We start from the raw sequence: 20,577 nt of genomic DNA, 5'->3' as shown, positions 1-20,577 counted from the left end.
AGAGAAAATTGCAGGAAAGTTTCCAAAATAGATGAAAAACATCACACCACTGAACAAGTGTTTGAACCCCAATCACACTGAATACAAAGATTATTACTCAGACATGTCATAGTAAAACTAGTTAAATCCAAAGAGAACATCTTAAATGCAGTCAGAAGAGGCAAAAAAATGAACGCACATTTGTTTAAGAGAATAAAAACAAAATTGGCACCTGACTTCTCAATGTCAGCATTGAAAGTTAAAAGACAATGATATTGACAGTTTTAATGTATTTAAAGAAGTACAGGTTCGGTATTCCTTATCCAAAATTCCAAATTATTGGGACCAGAAGTGTTTGGATTTTGGTGGGAGGAGTTGCCTCTAAAACAGGGCAAGTCTCAGACCCTTCACAGTCCTAAATGTAAACAGACAACTCCAAAATGGCAAAAAGAAATAGGTAACCCAATATAAAAATAGATGAAAGACTTCAACAAGCATTTCACAAAAAATATACAAATAAGCGTATGAAAATTTGTCAACATCATTACTCATCTGGAAAATCTAAGTCACAATGTGGTATCACTCATCCACCAGAATAGCTAATAAAAATATTGATGATAACAATTATTCACTTATTCATGAGAATGTGGAACAGATGGAGTTCCATACAGTCCTGGAAAAGGAGAAAAAAATGTATGTATATAACACATACACAGACATATGTATTAGAACTGTTTGTCACTATGTAAGCTGAACATATGCATGTCTGTTGAACAAGTATTTTAGTGGGGGGTGGGGAGTGAATATAATGGTATAATGTGGTGTGGTGTATGAAAACATATGTAGTGGAATATTCATAGTATTGCTATTTTTAATAGTGCCAAACTAGAACAACTCCAATATTTATCAACACCAAAAATATAAACCATTTATTTATTCAGTGGAATGAATTAAATGAATTTAATTCATATTAAATATGAATTCATTTGATTTATTTTATGTATTTAATATGAATTTAATTCATTTCATATTTAATGTTTATTTTGTTTAATATGAATTTATTTAATATGAAGTTCAAAAATGAGCAACCTAATGTGTGGTTATCAGGGTCTGATAACCATTCCTTTGGGGATGTAGCAACCAAGAAGGAGACCCAAGCAGATGGATTACCAGTAACATTCGATTTCTTGATCTGGGAATTGATTACATAGGGTTTTCAATTTATGATGATCAACTGACCTGTACACTTAGGATTTGTGCAGTTTTATAGTATGTACATTTTACATTAACAAAAATTACTTAAAGTTTTTAATTTGATTAAATTGAGAAAGACATGGGAACCCACACAATATGGCAGACATCTGCAGTTTCTAGTCAAGTAGTCAAACTCTTACAGTGCTTAGTGTCTATTTCACTCCTCCTACACTCTCAACTGGTGTTTTCCAGGCTCCTGTCAGAAGTCATCCTTATATCTTGGTTGTCAAATCCATGAGCCTTTTTTAGTCATCTCTTTCTTGACATCTAATTTTATTTAACCTCTGCTTTATTAAAACGTTTAGCTCTTTTTAACTTCCCAGTAGGCTACTCACTCTGTCTTCTACTGTTTGAACTATTCCAAGTTACTCTTCTTCAAGATTTCTTTCTTCCATGTGCCTCCACATTTTGACCCATGGATTTTATTATCCTTTCTTTTGTAATCTTTCTGTATCTTTTCTCTGCCTGTTTATTTATTGCTATGGCTTAACTTACTTATATAATAAAAACCTGTAAGAACATTAATACTGAGTCAGTTTTTCTTCAAGAGTTCCAAACCGAAATTTCACTGTTCCATAGGAATCTCATCTGAATAAATTCAAAAGTTAACTTTTCATGTCCCCAGACCTGCTATAGTTTTTTATATTGTCTGCCTTTGTTAATATATCATCATGTAATTGTCCAAACCAGAAACCTGGTGTTATCCTGGATTTTTTTGTTTGTGTTTGGTTTGTTAATTTGTCTGTTATCTCATTTTCTCTCCACAATAACATGGTTACATCGATTCTCCTCTTTATATGTCTGTTATGTCATCCATGACACTTGCCATCCATGACACTTGTACCTTAGTTCATTATTTCTTACACAGGCATTTTGATTAGAACACAACTGGTCACCCTGACTCCATTTTTAAACCCCAAGACTCAGTCCCACAACAAAATCATAATAGAACTGTTCATTTCATCTGAGTCTTTACTAGCCTGTACATCTTCTGTCTTAGAACCTGCAACCCTTGTAAAATATCCTTGAGTTTGCTTATCTATCTATCTGACTATTATAGACTTAAACTGGGACCTTATTTTATTGACCTCAGAAGCCACTGTGCTTGCAGCATTTTAGATGCTAAGCATATGACTATTGAAAGGGTATCTGTGTGATTTTTAGCTGTTTGTATTTTTGTGTTTATTTATCAGTCTCCCTTATCAGATTAAACTCATTAAGACTCAGGTCAATGTACTTAATCTAATATTCAATAAATGTTTGCTTAATGAATAAATGCATGTAGTAGAATTAAATTTGGCTGAAATAAACTTTGATTAGGAACTTGTAAAGGACTAAAAGATTAATAAAAAGAGCTTTAAAGTAGCTCAAAGGAAGAGAATCATATAAAAATTCAATGGAATAGTTGTGAGATAGTAAATTCATTATAGGAAAAGGAAAGATTTATTTCTTATCCTTTTTTTAATGATGAAAAAGCTTATTTGGGAAAATTCTATTAATATTCTTTTCCAGACATGAACAGACTGAAGAATTACCAATCAGATAGCTATCAATCTTATGATATTTTAGAACAATACATAAAAATAAACCTACATATATCAGTGGCATCAGATCTAGGTGTTTCATAAAGTGGTGAAGAAAAATAAAGATTAGTGGATCACACGTCTAGCCAAGCAAGGTGGTAGAAAAAAAATAAGGGATGGGTACAAAGAACATTTGTGTTAAATAAGCTGCTAGGGGAAACAGCAACATTGTCTCTAGAAAGGATAATACCTGATGGATTAATTGGAATGTGTTGAGAGGAAAATTAGAAAAATGTATAGAGAGGAGATAAATACATGATTTAAAATTATTTAGACATTCATAAATCTTTGACAGTGTATAATATCAAAGACCCCAAAACCTAATCACTTTTTTATGAAAAAAAAATTGGCTTACAAAATAGAAAATAAAGTGTGTAGAAAATACAGGTACTTCTCTGAGTAAAAATAGTTTCTTGGGAAGATCTGTTCTAGGTACATATTTTATAAAAATTTGAATATCTTTAAGTTTGAAGTTGAATTAAACCTTACTGGATATTGAATATATAAGGAAAGAGGAACAAAAACAAAATTTCTTTATCTATGTAAGTGTGAAGAAAGATGCTTTTAATAATCTAAGAGCTACGTGCCTTTAATGTTTTAGTGGACCAGGGGAGACTCTGGGATTTTGAAAGCAGTTGCTTATGGTTATTATTTTTGATAGAATTGGTGACATATTGCTGGAGTTAGAGTTTCTCATTAGCTGCTAAGAAGCATATGTTATAAAATAATGTAAAATTGCATATTCATATGCACATTTTTCCACAAGTGTTTTACATTTCTATACAGGAGTGTCTTCCTTTTTAAATAGATTTCTGCTTTTAGAGGCTCTAATTAGTTATCTCTTCTTGTTTTTACATTCCATTTTATTTACAACAGAAAACTGTGCTTAATGCTGTGTATACTGATACTGAATTGCAATCTACCTTCTTTCCTTTTATTTTTTATATATTTCAACTTGAAGATTGTATTGCAAGATGAAGGTCAGCAGGATACAAAATGACAAAAAATGATTATAATTAATATGTTAGATGATGATATGATAGTTGTAATGCAAACCATGATAATTAGAGAAAAACAGTGAATTTTTATATTAAAATTTTAATAACGACTGTCACATTGTTAATTCAGGTTCTAAGTGTTGTATTTAATTCTGCATCATTATTTTAAGCTCTCATTTTGTTTGTCAAAAAAATGGCCACTAAGACTTAAGAGTCATTAATATGAAAATATGTCTGCATAATCTCTTTGTCAAAGGTAGAGAAGGATGACTGAATTACTCATTATAGCATGTAACGAATGTGACTACTGTAGCAAAATGAATAGAGAACATATTCTTCAGATATAAACAAATACTATAACGTGAACATTAAAAGTTCAGTTTACCCATCACTAGCTCCTGATTCTCCAGCCTTTGTGGAACAGTAACTGAGGAGGGTTATTGAAAACTCCTAGTGGACAAGACAATGATAAAGAGGGCCCTGTATTTCTGCCTGATTATTGGGAGAACAGTTGTGAGCACAAACACTTCATTTCAAAATTTAGCAAGTCAGAGCTGTGTAATTTTTCTTTATCTAAGTGTCATGTTGAAAAGTAGCAGATTTTGAAGCTTGTATTTTTTTTCTTAAGAATCAAATTTAATAAAGGTAATGGCAAGATAATTCAACACGATTCTTTTTTCCTCTCTGCTAAAGTAACATGAATTCTCAAAACAGTATGTGGAATAAAAATCATTACAGTTTAGATCATTTTCTATTATCATAGAAGAAAAAAAAGGTACAGTGTTAAAGGGGAGAAAAATTGCTGACTTTGAATACATAGACCTAGGTTTGAATCCTGGCTTTACCAGTGATTAGCAGTACTCCTTGTTATTTATTTAACATTCTTGAGTATCAGTTTCTTCATAGGAAAAACTTAGATGGAAGAGTGTCCCTTGCATACATATTACAATGAGTGCAAACACCTAGTACAATATCTAAAACCTAGAAATTGCTTCAAGTGGTAGCATTCACTATTGTTACTAATGTTGGAGTAACCAGCCCCCAAATGGCCACCAATGAGCCACCTCTGGATAATTATGCCTTGGTTTAATCCTCTCCTCCTGAGTGTAAGCTAGGCAAAGTGGCTCACATCTAGTGAATAGACTATGGAAGAAGTAATGGTGAATCACTTCCAAGATTAGGTTATAAATGACTGCAGGTTCCAGCGCATGCAGTCTTTCTGTCTGTCTCATCAGTCACTGTGGAGGAAGCCAGATGACATGTCATGAGGACATCTAGCCAACATATGAAAAGAGCCCACATGGTGAGGAACACATCTCTGTCCAACAGATAGCAGGATCCAAAGCCTGCCAACACGTCCTAATTGGGCTTTGAAGCAGAGCCTCCCCTAGTCAAACCTTTTGACAGCTCCAGCCAACAGTTTGAAACCTCACAAAAATCTGATCTTGAACAATCCAGTTAAGCTTCTCTCATATTTCTACCCATAGAAATTATGAGACTATCGGTGACTTTTGTTTTAAGCTGTGGATTTGTTATGTAGCAATGGCTGACTTAAACAATGTTATCATTCTTGAAGTTGTTTACAAAGTACAATTGAAAAATCGTATTTTAAAGAGTCTTTCCAAGGCTTCTCAGTATTGAAACTTATGTATATACAAAATCTTTATTTTTTTTACTTTTCACAAAGGGATGTATGAGTAATTTAATGGCATATTTTTAAAAATCTCTATTTCTCCACAGCTAAAATAGATTTTGGTAAAAATCACTTCACTGTAAGGATAACTAACAAAATAGAGCAGGACAAGGCCAGAGGGAGTATGTGAAAACAGTCAAAGTAATTTCAGAGGGAAATTCTACCTCTGCAGAAGACATATCCCTTGCAGCAATAAACGACATAATGTAATGAATGGAATCATTCATACGCAGTTCAGTTCTCATGTGTTAACCTTGACCATCCAAGGTTGTTTGATCAAAATAAAACATACTAAAACTTTCAACAGTGAGAGAAGAGGGGCAAATGTTTTATCACTTTTATATGTGTTGTGGTATTCGCATGAAGAAAGTGAGAGAGGTGAAAATTATTATGGTTTGTTAGGGGAACTATTAAGAATTAAGCTACGTGTGGGTGAATAGTGACAGATGGGTTAGGTAGGAAAGTCTAAACCAGATTATGAAAGGTAGTTTTTAATGGGTAATTTCAACTGTAATAAGAAACTATTTTAGGATTTCGACCAATAAAGTACTGTGATAATAATGATGTTTTGTTAACACTCCATTAATACGGTATAGGATGGTAGATGTTGTCTAGCAGAGCACAGTAAATTCCTTGGAGACTCTTGTATCTCCTATGAATAGTCTGTGTTTCTGGTTGGGCATACAGTGGACAATATATTCTTGCTGTATGTTATTAAAATTCATGGAATCTAGCAGTCCATGAGCAAACATCAAAGGAAATGATAGTCCTTTTTGGTATCAACATTGATTCTTTTCTTGTTCATTTGTGTCATAAGATTACATTTATATCTTTTACCTTAGTTTAGGTGATGAAATTTATGGAAGATTGTGTGTGTGTGTGCGTGTGTGTGTGTGTGTGTGTGTATAATACTACAGATAGTCATATTCAGCCTAGGGAAGAAAGACTTTGTATTCAAACAGACCTGTATACAAACTTGCCTGTACCTCTTACCAGCTTTTAAGTTATTTACTCCAAGCCTTTATTTCTAAAAGTGCTATCTGGGGTGATTACATCAACCTTAAAAGATTTTTGTAAGAAGAGTCTGGGCCATAATGGGTACCCCATGAATGTTACTATTATCCTTTAGTAAATGAAGCAACTGCTTCCCATTAATTAGGTTCTTTGCAATCAAGACATAATTAAAAGGAAAAGAAATCTCACAATCAGGGATTTACATCCCTTGCCTTTTTTTGAGTCAATATTTCTAATACATTTTTAAGTGTTCCTGTTTGCTGGAAGAAATTTCCAAGACTACAGTGAAGTTATTATACAAATTTATTTCCTTAGAAGCTGTAAAAATTATGAAACATAAGTGCTTTATTCATGGCTCTACTTACAAACCACACACACACACACACACACACACACACACACACACACACACGTAGTTCACAAGACATTTAGGTTATGATTCCCATCCAAGTCATGTATCCTAGAAAGAAAACATTCATCAGAACATTTGAAATTCTTAACCACATTGCCAACAGAATAGTCTGCCAACTCCTAAGCGAAAACCCAGGCCTTTCAAATATTTGTTTACTAAATAAAAATAAGACAAGATATTTTGCTGCACCTACACTGAAATAATTTAAATATGAATTTTAGTTACGGAATATGTGGAATAAACCACAGACGAATGTTAAGTATATCTATCATTAAAAAAAGAAATGTCCTTTAATTTTCGTTTCCATTTTTATCTTGCTATTTCAGTTCTGCCACTCTAAATCCAAACTAAAGAAAGCAGATAAGGAAGACACTTAGGTTACATCATATCCTTTTGCAAGATGCTGAAATATGTTTTAAAATTTGCTGTGTGAACACTAGGCCATGCATGAATCATCTGATTTTATTGGTATGTGCCATGTACATGTCTATTTTAAAGTCCACTACTTTCTTAAATATTTTGATAAACTGGCTCAGCTAATCCTCGCTAATTTTGACTGCACAAATAATTACTGAATTTGTGATTTTGCATATAATTTTTTAAATTCATACATTAAGGATAATTTATCAAGCCAAACTTTACATGTATTACTTTGATTCTTAGAAAACAAATATGAGCTCAAGTTACTGCTGAAATGAGAATTGCAGAAAGACAAACACATTTGTCTTTTCTTATTAACATCAATAGCTTTAATCAAGTTGGGAAATCTTATTTAAAATAAATAACTCTTTGTCAGAAATTCCTGAGTTGTTGATTTCAAGCTCTGGGTAATCACTCGGTAGGCCAACAGTAAATTAATGCCAACTGTTCCACCGTCAAGTATAAGGTTCACAGTATGCTAAAAAAGAAATATATATGTACAATTTTTATTTGTCTATGAATGTTTATACATATATGTGAAACCTACTCTAAAAAATACATGATTATATTAAGGTACTAAGGTTATATTTTTTTTATATTTTGTATACTCATTTTGGTCTAGTTTTACTATTGTATATCTTTATGAAAAAATACATGCTTGGGAGAGTATGAAAAGAGGGTTGCTTTAGAGAAAAACTGAAAATAAAAACTCTAAAACATTAATAGAAAAAACAACCTTTTATTTTCTTTTTTTTAATATTTTTTGGCAAAACAGGCTCTTCCAGAGAAGAGCTTCACTTAGGGAAGAAAGGGAAATGATCAGGAAATCTGAATGTGTCATGATAAAGTTATCACACTTCTTTACTATACTTATTGTTGTTTATGTATTAATGTTTTATAAAAAAAATTTGTTTATAAGTTTTTAATCTCTGTACAAATACTTGAATATAGAGGGTTGTTTTCATTAGCTTTTGCTTTGTTTCCTGAAAACAGGAAATTGTTTATACCTAGGCCATCAGGTCTCTAATATAAAAAAATGAATTAGGTGGCAATGAACTGAAAATAGCAAAATTTGGAAAACAACTAAAATTCTATCTTCCCTCAACTTTTAAATTCTATACTAATTTAATCTCCTACTTGCAGAAAATAAGCAGTTTACTTGAATATAGGTTAGTTGCTTCTCTGTATGTAAATATATCCAAGTGCAGAGAATCATGTTGCATGGGTTTACTCTGAGGGCCATACACACCTACTCTAGTAACTCAATACACAACGATAACATCTGTAACATCTTTTCACTTGATTTCTGGTTAATTCTCTCTTGCTACTTCCTTCATATTGGAATTTGTACACCCCTTCTGTGAGGGTCTCTATTCTAGTCCTCAAGAGCTGGGAGTTTAAACCCAACCATTCTGCAACTTTTATTCTCCTTTAGGAAGTGGAAATGAACCAGAAAACCTATCTGTTTATGTACCCAAATGAGTCTGACCACCATCCAGATTTTTAGGATCCCTCCTTCCACAGCCTATAAATACTTTCCCAGTATTTTCCTGGGGATACATAGTCATGATTGGTTTTACTAAGTATAGAGAGGAAGGCTATCAATGTGATTAGAAGATCTTTTTTTGCTAATCGTTGCTAATCAAAATAAGGCTCCTCCCTTCCCATAGAGACAGGAAGATGAGGACTCTATCTTGCCTGATGATTACATTTCAAAGAATGGCTCCCAAGTCCCAGAGAAAGACATTCCTAGGTTGTAAAACTGGCAAGAGTCTGGGATAATATGTACATCTGAAAGTAACAAAGAAAGGATTTATGTTTGAAAGTTTCCTATAGTAAATACTTTAAGAAAAGGGAAGTCTGGAGCTTATGGTCAGGAAAAAAACCTGTCTGAAGTTTAGTCAAGCTGTAGGGAAAATTAAGGCCATCTAAGGTATAAGCTACAAAATACATCTTAAATTCAATTGCTGTGTAAGTTACCCTTTATTTATGCTTTAATCAGAGTTGTTTCTTTAGTGTAGGATCAGAAGTTTTTTCAATGTAAAATGGAAAAAGTTTCTGGTGTCCAAATGTGTATGCTGAAAAAGGAGGAATTTTGTGAACAAATACACTAATTGTTTTGCTGATTATTCCTCTCATATGCAATTGTGCAAGCATGTACTGGCTTCCAACTTTATGAAGGATTCAAAAGGCTGATAGGAAACAGAGGCCGTTCTCCGCAGCATGCAGGTAAAGACTGACCTTGAGCTTGCAGCTGGAATGCTATTTAGAAAGGCCATGCTTTTTCCAGTTCTGTGTCTTTGCATGACAGTAAGCTCAATGCCCTTCCTCAAAAAGAGCCAACCCATCTCCTTGTTATGAGCCAGCCCTTATGTATAACAGCTTTGTATCAGTGGTGTTACAGTATGTCTTCAAGCAGTTTTCTTGTAGGATAAGCTCACATCAGCAAAGTGCTTGAAAGATATAGCAGAATGCATATGGGAACTACAATCTAGATGTGTTGGTACAGGCAAATGTATGAAACATTTTATAAACTTCTGTACCATTTCTTGCTAATTATTCATTATTCATTTAAGCACAAGATTTGCAGAGAAAAGGCAATGTAAGGTACTGTGTGAAAATAATGTGAAATATTTCTATATGAAATTTGTATGGACAGCCTTTAAAAATTATAATCTTGAAAGTTCTAATCAAAATCCATGTTAAGTTTTTGTGTTTTTGGAAATAATGAGAGTAAAATATGAGATGATCTTTACGTGGAATTTGGTGATTTAGGGGTTATGACCAACAGTAAAGTAATAATGTAATAATTGTTGTTGGTCATAACCCCTAAATTCAAAAAATGATTTCAAATCATTATATCACTCTCACATACTTCCATTGCTCATTTCAACTCCTGTTTTCTGTTCCCTTCATCACTACCTTAGCCCTCATCACCTAATTCTTTGTCTACTGAAGCAGTCTTCTAACTGCTTTCTTTGCCATCAATCATTTCATATTGTATCATACTCCAATCATATTTGTGTACTGAGGCCAAATTACTCTACAGCAATATCATTTCAATGTCAAACTTTCATAGTACTCTGTTATCTCCTACATAATAATCATACTCAAACCTAGCATTCAAAACTCTCCAAAACTTGAGCCCAGTATATTTCTCAACTCTGTCACTCACATATGTTTGCATAGTAACCATGTTTAACCAGTTGGTGGAGTAGTTTTGGTAAAGTCAGAACTGATATTTAGATTCCTGTTCTGGCACATAACAGCCTTTTTACTTTCTGCGATCCAGTGTACTGGAGTTTCAATTTCTTTTCATGTCATTTAGTATCTACCTCAAAAGTTTGTTGTAAGGTTTGTTGATTACAGGAATACTCGCAGTGGTAGAAGTAGTTACTGTTATTGTTACTGAAATTACCACTCTTTGCAGTAAACTATATTCTAGAAACTATGCAAAATATTTTATATATACTTGATGGTGTTTAACCTACTAACAACCCTATAATAGGTGATGTCACACCCACTTTACAAATGAAGAAACTGAATTGCAGAGAGGTTAGTAGTTTACTAAATTGTATACAGTCAGTAGTTGAGTCAGGATTTTAAATACGGTATGTCTTTTATTTCTGATATATATGTAAGGTATGCAAAGTAATGATTCCACATGTAAACACTCACACAAACACACTGGGAAGTGATTACCACAATCATGTTAGTTAACACATTGTTCATCTCACATAGTCACCATTTTTCTTTTTCTGGTGACAAGAACACTTAAGATCTACTCTGGTAGAAAATTTCAAGTATAAAATACAGTATTGTCAACTATAACCATCATGTTATATGCTAGACCCTCATAATTTATTCATCTTATAACTGACAGTTTGTACCCCAGTATGTCTTACAGGACTTAAGTAGGGCAAAAATAACTCCATAATCACTTTCAATACTTTGCTAATGCATTCATGTTTTGGGGAAGAAGTTATATAGTTTCTCAGATACTTTGAGAGGATTATGAACTCAAAGGAGCTCAGAGATACTGAACTACTCTCAGTTCCTAAATGAAGAACAAAGGCTTGGGTGATTTATCTTTAGAGCTCCAGGCACTTGTATTTTCTCACCCAAGTAGAAAAATCAATTATATGCTATGATAAATTGTTTATCAATAGTTCAGTAATTCTGCATATATTTCCTTGCATATAGTAGATAATTGAAATTTTTTAAAAGAGTTTTTGTCATATATTTGTTGCTGATCTGGAAGTTGTGGCACGTATTACCAGGATTGCCACATAAATAATAATTTGTATTATTATTTTGGAAATAAAAATAATAATGTCGCAATTCAGATCAGTTCCTAAAAAGTGGCTTTGCAATTTATTATGTGATTACTTTTTTTTAAAGCAGTCAGTGAAGTTGATCTCTTTTGCACTAGCTGCAGAGAGAGGCAAGTAGGCCTCCAGAATCATCCTGACCAATCAAAGTGAGCTATCCAGGGAAAAAGTGTTGCACAGATAAATCACACAAAAATAAATAACATGAAACGTAACTGAGAATGTTCTTAGAATTTTAACTGAGCTCAACCGGAAACAAAAAGGGCTTTGTTTTTAGCATGGTGCGATTAACTATATCCGGTCTTGCTTTTCTTCAGCAAGACTTTTATGAATTAAGTAAAGACATGTCTAATTCATTAAATGCAGATATCATATTCAAACTCTAGCCCAAAGGAATAAAAGTATAGTTTGGCCTTGATTATTCAAATATTTTCCTAGGTTTTCTACTTTACCTGACTAACGTATACATAGGTTGTTTTAATTATATTGATTTAATCTAAAGTATTTGTTTAATTAAATACTATAAATGTTTGGCACTTACATATTTCTGAAAATACTTTTTCTGATTTTGGAAGACCTGTTAAATGGCAATTTGTTTTCCTCATATTTTAAGTGCACAGTGTTTAACTGTGCCTTATTAGGCATGCTTCAAACCACATCCAAACAGACAATTCTAACATTCCCAGCAAACCTCTTTAATTGCTGAATAAATATTTTGAAATATAATTTAAAAAGTGAAGTTCCGTGTACTATACCTATTTCTTCTAATTGTAGCAATACTTTTTTTTTCTAATTTTGTAAAAAAAAAAAAATTTCCAGGGCTTTCAGACTTAATTAAAAGTAAGAAGCAATGAAAATGATAAAAGCTCTTTGAGCAGCCAAATTAGACTGAGGAATTTTTATGGACTGAATTGTGTTCATAAAAATTTTGTGGTTAAAGCCACAAAATTCATAGGTTGAAGCTTTAACCCTCCAATCTGATAGTATTTGGAGATCAGGCCTTTGAGAGATAATTAGGGTTGGATGAGGTCACGAGAATAAGGTCCAGTTAATGAGATTAGTTTACTTATAAGAAGAAACACCAGCGAGCTTACTTTTTCTCTCTGTTTACGAAGTGAGTACACACAGAGAAGCTGGGCATTGAAGAAGTCAGGAAGAGAGCCCTCGCCAGAACCTGACCATGCTGGTGCCCTGAGTTCAGATTTCTGGCCTCTAGAACTATGAGAAAGTACATTTCTGTTGTTTAAGCCACGCAGTATGTGGTATTTTGTTATGGCAGCCAGGGCAGACTAAAACACTTCCTAAGTTTTAAAATATTAGGTTTATTATTAGTTCAGTGGAAAAAAGAAATACTATTATTACAGATGCCTACAAAGAGCTCCTATGCAGCAGCTGTGTTCTTTGAAGGTGGCTTGACAGGGTGGCCATTGTCTCCTGGGATGCTCAGTAGAGCCTTGAAAAGATGTTTAGGGCTAAGGAAAAAGTGGAGAAGTGCATTTTTTTAGCACACTAAGTTCTTGGTTGTGAACCTGGACTATATGGGGGCTTACATAAGTTTCTGCTATTTACTGTGTAACTTTGGTCAAGTCCCATTGTCAATGAAAGTCATAGTTTCTCAGTCTGTAGAATGGTAATAATAATAAAACCTAATTAATATGGCAGAGAGTAGATAAACTAACACATTAAGTACCTAGTACTCTACTTGGTACCTATGACTATTAACTGATATTTTATTCTATCACTTGCATAACATATTATAAAAACTATTTTTTTAATTCTGCAAGTGTTGGGGCATAATAATAGTCCTGTGTACAACAAAAGACTTCAAAGGTCTGAGCATATATAAAAATAAATTGGTTTGTCATCAAATCAATCTCAATAAAATGTATCTGACACACATGTAAATGCTACTCGCAAGTGCATTGCAAGAAATTTAGTCATCAATGCTAAGTAACTAAAAATGATTGCAATAAACATTTTTCATAGTCAAAATATGTCTGACTCAATTGGGGGAAAGCATTTAGAGAAAGGACTGAGGGATGGTTCTAGAGTTTGAGGCACTAGGGGAGCAGCCCAGCCTAGGTGGAATGTTGAGGGCAGGGATGGTGAGCGGGGAGAAGGCAAGAGAGAGCACTTTGAGATACTGGAGGCTCCATGGAGGAGCAGTAGTGTCAGAAAGAGATGCATGAAAATCCACCCAAGATCAGCTTCTCTCAGCTTCTGTATTGCAAAGCTATGACCTAAGTCTTTTTAGGTGACCTGTGCCCCCAGGATGTAAATACCATCTCTGCCTCTTGTGGGCTGGCTGACTGAGCAAGTTCCATAGCCTCTGAGAGCTTTACTGGTAAAGCAGGAGTAATAATGTTTAGGTCATGATGTTTCAGTAACAAGTTCAGTGACATTTATAGTTCATAATAGATGCTCAATAAATAGTATTTCTTTTATGTTATTTTTTCAGACCCGTCTATCAGACTTCTCTGGCTCTCTGGCAGGAACCACGTTTTCCTGACCACCAAGAGAGTGGCCCTCTTTTCAGTGAAGTGCAAAGAGAGTAATAGCATAGGTACAACAAAAGTATCAAGTTTTTCAGATTGGAAAAAACACAGGAGACAAGAAAATAGATGATACGTGTACCCCTGGAAATTTTCAATCACAGACGTTCCTTCAGACCAAGAGTTATACCAAGCCTTTTGGGTTTTGTAGAGGGGGTTGGAATGGACAATATTTTAATCCCTTGTTTATTTCAGAAGTGCTATATAAACATTCACATGCTTCAAAGTAGCTTCCTTTCTACTGTATTTTTCAGTTTTTTCTTAGAATCACCTCTTAATCCTAACCAAATGGAGAGGAGATAGAGTGCTAAAATACCCCATAGCATTTATCTATTGCTACATAAAAAATTACCCCAAAATCCAGCAACTTAAAACAACAATTTAGTATCTCACATGGTTCTGAAGGTTAGAAATCCAGGAGCAGCTTAGCCAGGTGGTTCTGGCTAGGGTTATTTCATGGATATCCATGTTGGCCGGGGCTGCACTCATATGAAGGGGTTGGAAAATTCACTTCCAAGCTAACTCACATGGCTGTAGAGGAGGCAGGGGTGGGGGGAGGAGGGGAGAGAGAGAGAGAGAGAGAGAAGATGGAAGTCATGGATGTATCGTATGACTTCGCCTTAGAAGTCAAATACCATCACTTCTGCCATATTTTGCTGTGGCAAACTGATAAAACCCTGATACAATGTGAGTGTGAGATCAGGAGGTGAGGATCACTGTTGTCATCTCGGAGGCTGGCTCCCACATATCTCTTTAGCTTCTCAACTAGAGAAACCAACTGTACGCATAGTCTGATAGAGCTGCAGGTTGAGAAGACCTATTCCATCCTATCCATCCACTAAGCACTGGAGAAATTTCTACTACTCACATGTTTGGTGATGATTTCTGATTTTTATTTCTAGATAAGGACTGTACTATTTTAAGTATTTATGTATTTAAAATTAGAAATCTGTTCAAATTTATTCTGTCAGTCTTTTAACCTACATGTGTATATTAAGAGCATCAGAAGTTTTCAGGGCAATTATGGTATGTGGTACAATCAAGTTATATATGAAAGGCCAAGTATACACAGATGTAGAGGGACAGAATTGACCTGGGAATTTGGAGAAGGCTTCACAGAGGAGATGACTTTGATTTTTCTTTTAAAATATTAACAAGATTTTGCACAATTGACAGAGGCAAGATAGAAGATATATATTAGGAAAAAAAATGCTGAGTTTCAACAAGTTTTAGAAGACAGCATGCAAAGATAAACTTTGCAAAGCTCCAACACTAGGGGAAACTGTAATTCATTGAAACATACATATTTGATAAAAGTGTAAGCAAGGCAAAATATACCAAAATACATTTAACAAAAATGTAAGCAGTGCAATGAGAAATTCAGAACTCGGGGTAGTGATGACCTCTTGAAGGAATAGAGGAGCCAAAGTTTTGGGATCACAGAAACATCAGAGAGAGATTCAGTGATGCTGGTGATATCCAGATATTTTAGTAGGATTATAAATGTTCCATAACAATTTGTATGTATAAAATATTATATGATCATTTTTTAACATTCAGGGTATGTCAGCAGAGAAGACAGTATCTGAAAATGTATGGAAGGGTGAAGGAGCTTGGAATAAAATATAGACATAATTATGACAAAGAAATGACAAATAATTCATCATCCTTCATAATATACAGTTTAGTATTCTAACATTATATATAGGAGTATACAAAGGAAAGGAGATTATAGATACAATTGAAAGCAACAAACTCAAAACTCAAAATCTTGCAAAAGAAGCAAGTACTATTTCTGTATTAAGAACCAAGAGACTGATTTCTCCTTTGTTGCCTGCTTGGTGATAAAATCAAGGCATATTACAATTAAGGATTTTGAATAATGTGAATTAATGATAAGTTACAGCAGCAGTTATTATTTTCATCATTCGGAAAGAGGTCCAGTGCATTTTAATTGTCTGAAGCTCGTCATGTGCCAACAACTTTTGTTCCTAGTGGAATTCAAATGACAGGGCAGTACTTTATTGAACAACTTACCCTTTTAAACTATTGTGAAGCTGCAAGTAAGGTTTAATTACATTATTGCCTATCATCTGAAGAATGGTAATTACTTGGAGCCCTTGGCCAATGTTTCTGATTAAAAGTGCTGTAGAGTACTGAACAGGTCATAAGTTCATATCCTGGTCCTATTAATTTTCTTCTAAAGCCTTACTTTATTCCTGAGACAAGGAATGACTCCACCCTTGGAAATGATGCTTAGGAAAAATATGAATGATCTGAAGAGAACAGATACATGAAACAGAATGGCTTTGGCTGTTATGACCTCTTTGCTATTATGTCTGTGTTGTTTTTGTCTTTTTGTATTCCTCTTTCTAGCCAAAAAAGGAAAAAAAAAACTGAGACCAAGAGGCTATTTTCTTGTGAGAGGTTTGAAGTACCTTTAATAATTCAGCTAGGCTCCTAGCCAAAATTTTAGTTTTGACTGAAAGCAATATTTATCTGCATGAGAGTAAGACTGACTTCCTATGTGTTTAGGAACAGAGCAGGGTCTGTTTTTTCTAGTGAAGGAGACCTGATATGCAAGGAGGAGGGGATGAAGTTTGGAATTTTTTTTTTCCCTGTGAAGATGAAAACAAGATATAATCCCTGTAAGTCCACATCGGGACTTTCTGGCCAAGAAGTTGCATCAGTTTTGCTAAAAGAAGGCCAGGAGTTTCTGAAGCTATTTTCTGAGGCAGCACTGTCTTCTGACTGAGTTCAAGTGTGACTAGCTGTTCATGGTGAACTTGAATACCAATTCCTGAGTTTTCTGCTGTTCGTTAGACTGCCTGGGCTTCTTTTCCTCCTTTGTCTGCTTGATAAATCTTTGTTTTGCCATTCAGTCTGCTCTTGGTGAAAATATCCTTTCACTTAGCCCATTGATAGCATACTCCAGCCAAAATTGACCCATGTTTTCTGGGTGTAGCCATGCTCCGAAGCTATCCTTCTTCCACTTAACATGTTATTTAGGGTAGCAATAAGCCACATGGTTATCAGATTTGTATTTTAACTAAGGTGTCTCTGATTTGAAATTACAAAGATGTTCATTTTAGCATTGGGATTAGATGTTCCATATCTAAAAATGAATATAGCTTCTTTCCTTTCCAATCATCCTCTCACCTGTGAGTGCCCCCAAGGCACAATCCTTAGTAGTCTTCTCCCTAAATTACATACTTCGAAACACTGTCATAGTGTAACTCTTCCTGAATCACTTCCTCCTTCCTTCTGTTTTCTTTTTTTTTCTTCCTCCTATGACTATGATGTTCCCTAGACAACCCCCAGTAACCGTGCTCTATTAGTATTTTTACTCAGGTGGACCACAGGAAGTGCTGTCAATGGCTCATTTTTGCTATGCTAATGTCATATGAAGAGTCAGTCTCGTGATCTCATCTATTGCTCTGTGACAGACTACTCCAGAGTGGAAAAAATGTTGGTTATTCGCCTGGCTTTTGGGTTCAAAAAATAGTCTTCTGAAGGCAATTATCATAGTACATTATAAAAGCGGTTGGAAAGGAGTTTTCATAGAAATGATGCTTGAAATTACTAAATAGTTGCATTTGTGGCAAGTATTCATGTGAAATATTAGCCTTCATGTTCAATCACATTAAACTTTTCACTTAGAAACATAACCCTTAGAAATGTAACAGCCCCAGCTATTTGATACACCACGTTGTCCAACTAAATTTTTAGCATTAAAAATATAGATGTAGGACCACCTTTTTCTCCCATTATGCATATGGTTATGATGATCCAGGAGTGAACAAAATGTAGAAGTCATCAAAAGGGGGTTGATTGCATACAATCACACTAAATATCTCTGCAGAGTTTTTACTCAATAGATTTCACTGTACAAGTTTACCACAGGTGGAAATTTTCGATGATAAACAGCAGCTCTTAAGATAAATGTATTTTGTTCAGATTACGTATGAAAAGATTAGAATTGGTATTTATAGAGCGAGGACTATAATTCTAGTTAGTATGACTAATAGCCTATAGATTTTATTTTACATTATTGTGTTTCTATATTCTATACTAGCAAAAAATTAAAGCTTTAGTCTAGGAGTCAGAATATCTTGAGTCCCAATCTCAGCTCTTTGCTGTTCCTGACAAGACTTGTGATCTTCATGCCTTAATTTACTCATCTGTGTAAAAGTAAGGACAGTATCTGCCCTTATTTTTTACTAAGTTGTTAGAATTATATTAAATGTGAGGCATATAAAAGTAAGATGTTTCACATTATGTGTTTCATAATTAGAAGAGTATTTTGACAGCAGTAGTATCAGTTTCCGATGCTGCTGCTCTTCAACTTTTATTCTTTGTTCTTCCCTTTTGGATTCTAAATCTCTGTGACTTTATCACCACCACCTCTTCCCTTGACCCTTTTTTGAAAGAAGGATATTGGATTTTTGCCAGTAGGACAGCTAGTGATGAAGCCATACAAATAGTTGAAGGAAAGAGTTCCTCCTATTTTTCTTGGGTAAAATGTTGATAATACCAAATTGTCCTTTACAATGCTGTATTTGGATATTAGTTACAATAACTTATTTTCTTCTTGTTCACACAGGAAATGACTTATTTCTTGTAGCAGTTCATGAACTGGGACATGCTCTGGGATTGGAGCATTCCAATGACCCCACTGCCATCATGGCCCCATTTTACCAGTACATGGAAACAGACAACTTCAAACTCCCTAATGATGATTTACAGGGCATCCAGAAGATATATGGTAGGTTACTACTGTTTCGATTTGCTTAATCCTGTAGTGAAGTCCAGAATTTCTGCTGTGTTTTCTTCTTGGAGATAGATGCTCTAAGTATAAGACAGATAACTACAGAAAAAGTATGTAGCTGGCCTACTGGCAAAATTATTCTATCAACTGAATTCTGTTGGCAAAGGTCCCAGGTATCTTAATGTATAGATTATGGGAACATGTTAAGCACCGATGAAATTTTCTTACTGAGTTTGGTTGAAAAACCTGCAGTTACGGCAAAGTTCTAATAAACTTTAGTTTTTAAAATTCAGGTAAAAATATGTAATAAATGAATGTAACAAAAAACCAGGGAAAATATAAGACTTTCATATATAAAATGCTGAGACTTTTCTACAAACTGACAGATTGACTCATAGTTTGTGAGATTTAATGTTAGGTATTTCCTAGACAAAACACTTTTGAAGGTCCACAAAATACCCTTATGTGATAGATGCAAGAAATTGACCCCAAAGTCATGTAATGATATATTGACCTAGAGTAAGAGTTAACAAACAAGGGAGTGAAATTAACAAGTGGTGAAGTTTATTAATACAGAGTACAAAACACATTTTTAGTATAGTAATGTCATTTTTATTCACTCAATGAATGCAAATTAAGAGAAAAGGGGAAAGACTATTATGCATATTAACTATAATCCTAACTTCCTCATACAACCATTGACCTTTATAGAGACATTTATTTCACACATAGTTGCAAAGAACTTGACATTTATAATTTACATATAGCAAATATGCCTTACTAAATTAATGAAGTGAGGCTTTTATTTTTATGATACAAAGACAAACATGTGTTATCTGTATGTTAATATCCAGTATCCAGAAGATGCCTTTTGTATTTTTAAGCAGCATAGTTTAAGTTCACTAATTCGTTTTTGCATTCATTAGTTTTTTTTTAACTTTAATAACTCAGTGGTAAGTATTCTCTCAGGGTTAAAATAGATTTGTAAAAAAAGGTCAATTTTTGTGCTGCTCTTTAGTTTGCTGGGATACCAAGAAGAGAGAAATGTCTGACTCAGTGCTAAATATCTCTTATGTTGAATTGAGCTATCCTATGTCTAAGTGTGTGTCATCAGAAATTCTTCTTAAGTGGTTCACTGAAAGAAGTCTCTTTCTCATGACCTCATGAATTAGTAGTCTAGACTGAAGGTCTGCAAAAGAATATTCTTCCCATACCTAAATATTAAGTGCAAACAGCTTTACATTTCTTTTTAAAAACATGAATCTCTTGAGAATGATGCTTTACATCTGTACCAAATTACATGTGTAAACTTTGGCTTGATTTAGAAGCCTCTTTTGAGAAATATTTCTTCACATTAATATTTTACTGGTGATATTTTAATCAATAGGTATTTTAGATTCACGACTTAAAGGAAACACTCTTCCAGCAATTTGTCAAAATATTTTATTAGAAGAAAACAGTGAAAATCAATAAAAGAGTATCAAATAGTTTTGACACATTTGGATAGAATAAACTTTACTTAGTTAACGTTTATCTTTTGGAAATATTTGCATAGAATCATTATCTATTGAAA

General features: G+C 33.9%; 1 protein-coding gene across 2 annotated transcripts in view; it reads left to right on the top strand.

The window, feature by feature from the left end:
• MMP16 (matrix metallopeptidase 16) overlaps positions 1 to 20,577 on the top strand; it is a 285,421-nt gene that overhangs the window by 183,831 nt on the left and 81,013 nt on the right. For both annotated transcript variants that reach the window (XM_063668955.1, XM_063668956.1), the window contains exon 5: positions 18,840 to 19,001. In XM_063668955.1, the coding sequence (XP_063525025.1) occupies positions 18,840 to 19,001 (162 nt within the window). The remainder of the gene's footprint in view (positions 1 to 18,839; positions 19,002 to 20,577) is intronic.

Source organism: Pongo pygmaeus, chromosome 7 (genome assembly GCF_028885625.2).
Source record: "Pongo pygmaeus isolate AG05252 chromosome 7, NHGRI_mPonPyg2-v2.0_pri, whole genome shotgun sequence".
Classification (NCBI taxonomy): domain Eukaryota; kingdom Metazoa; phylum Chordata; class Mammalia; order Primates; family Hominidae; genus Pongo; species Pongo pygmaeus.
This window is presented reverse-complemented; position numbering and strand designations above follow the sequence as displayed.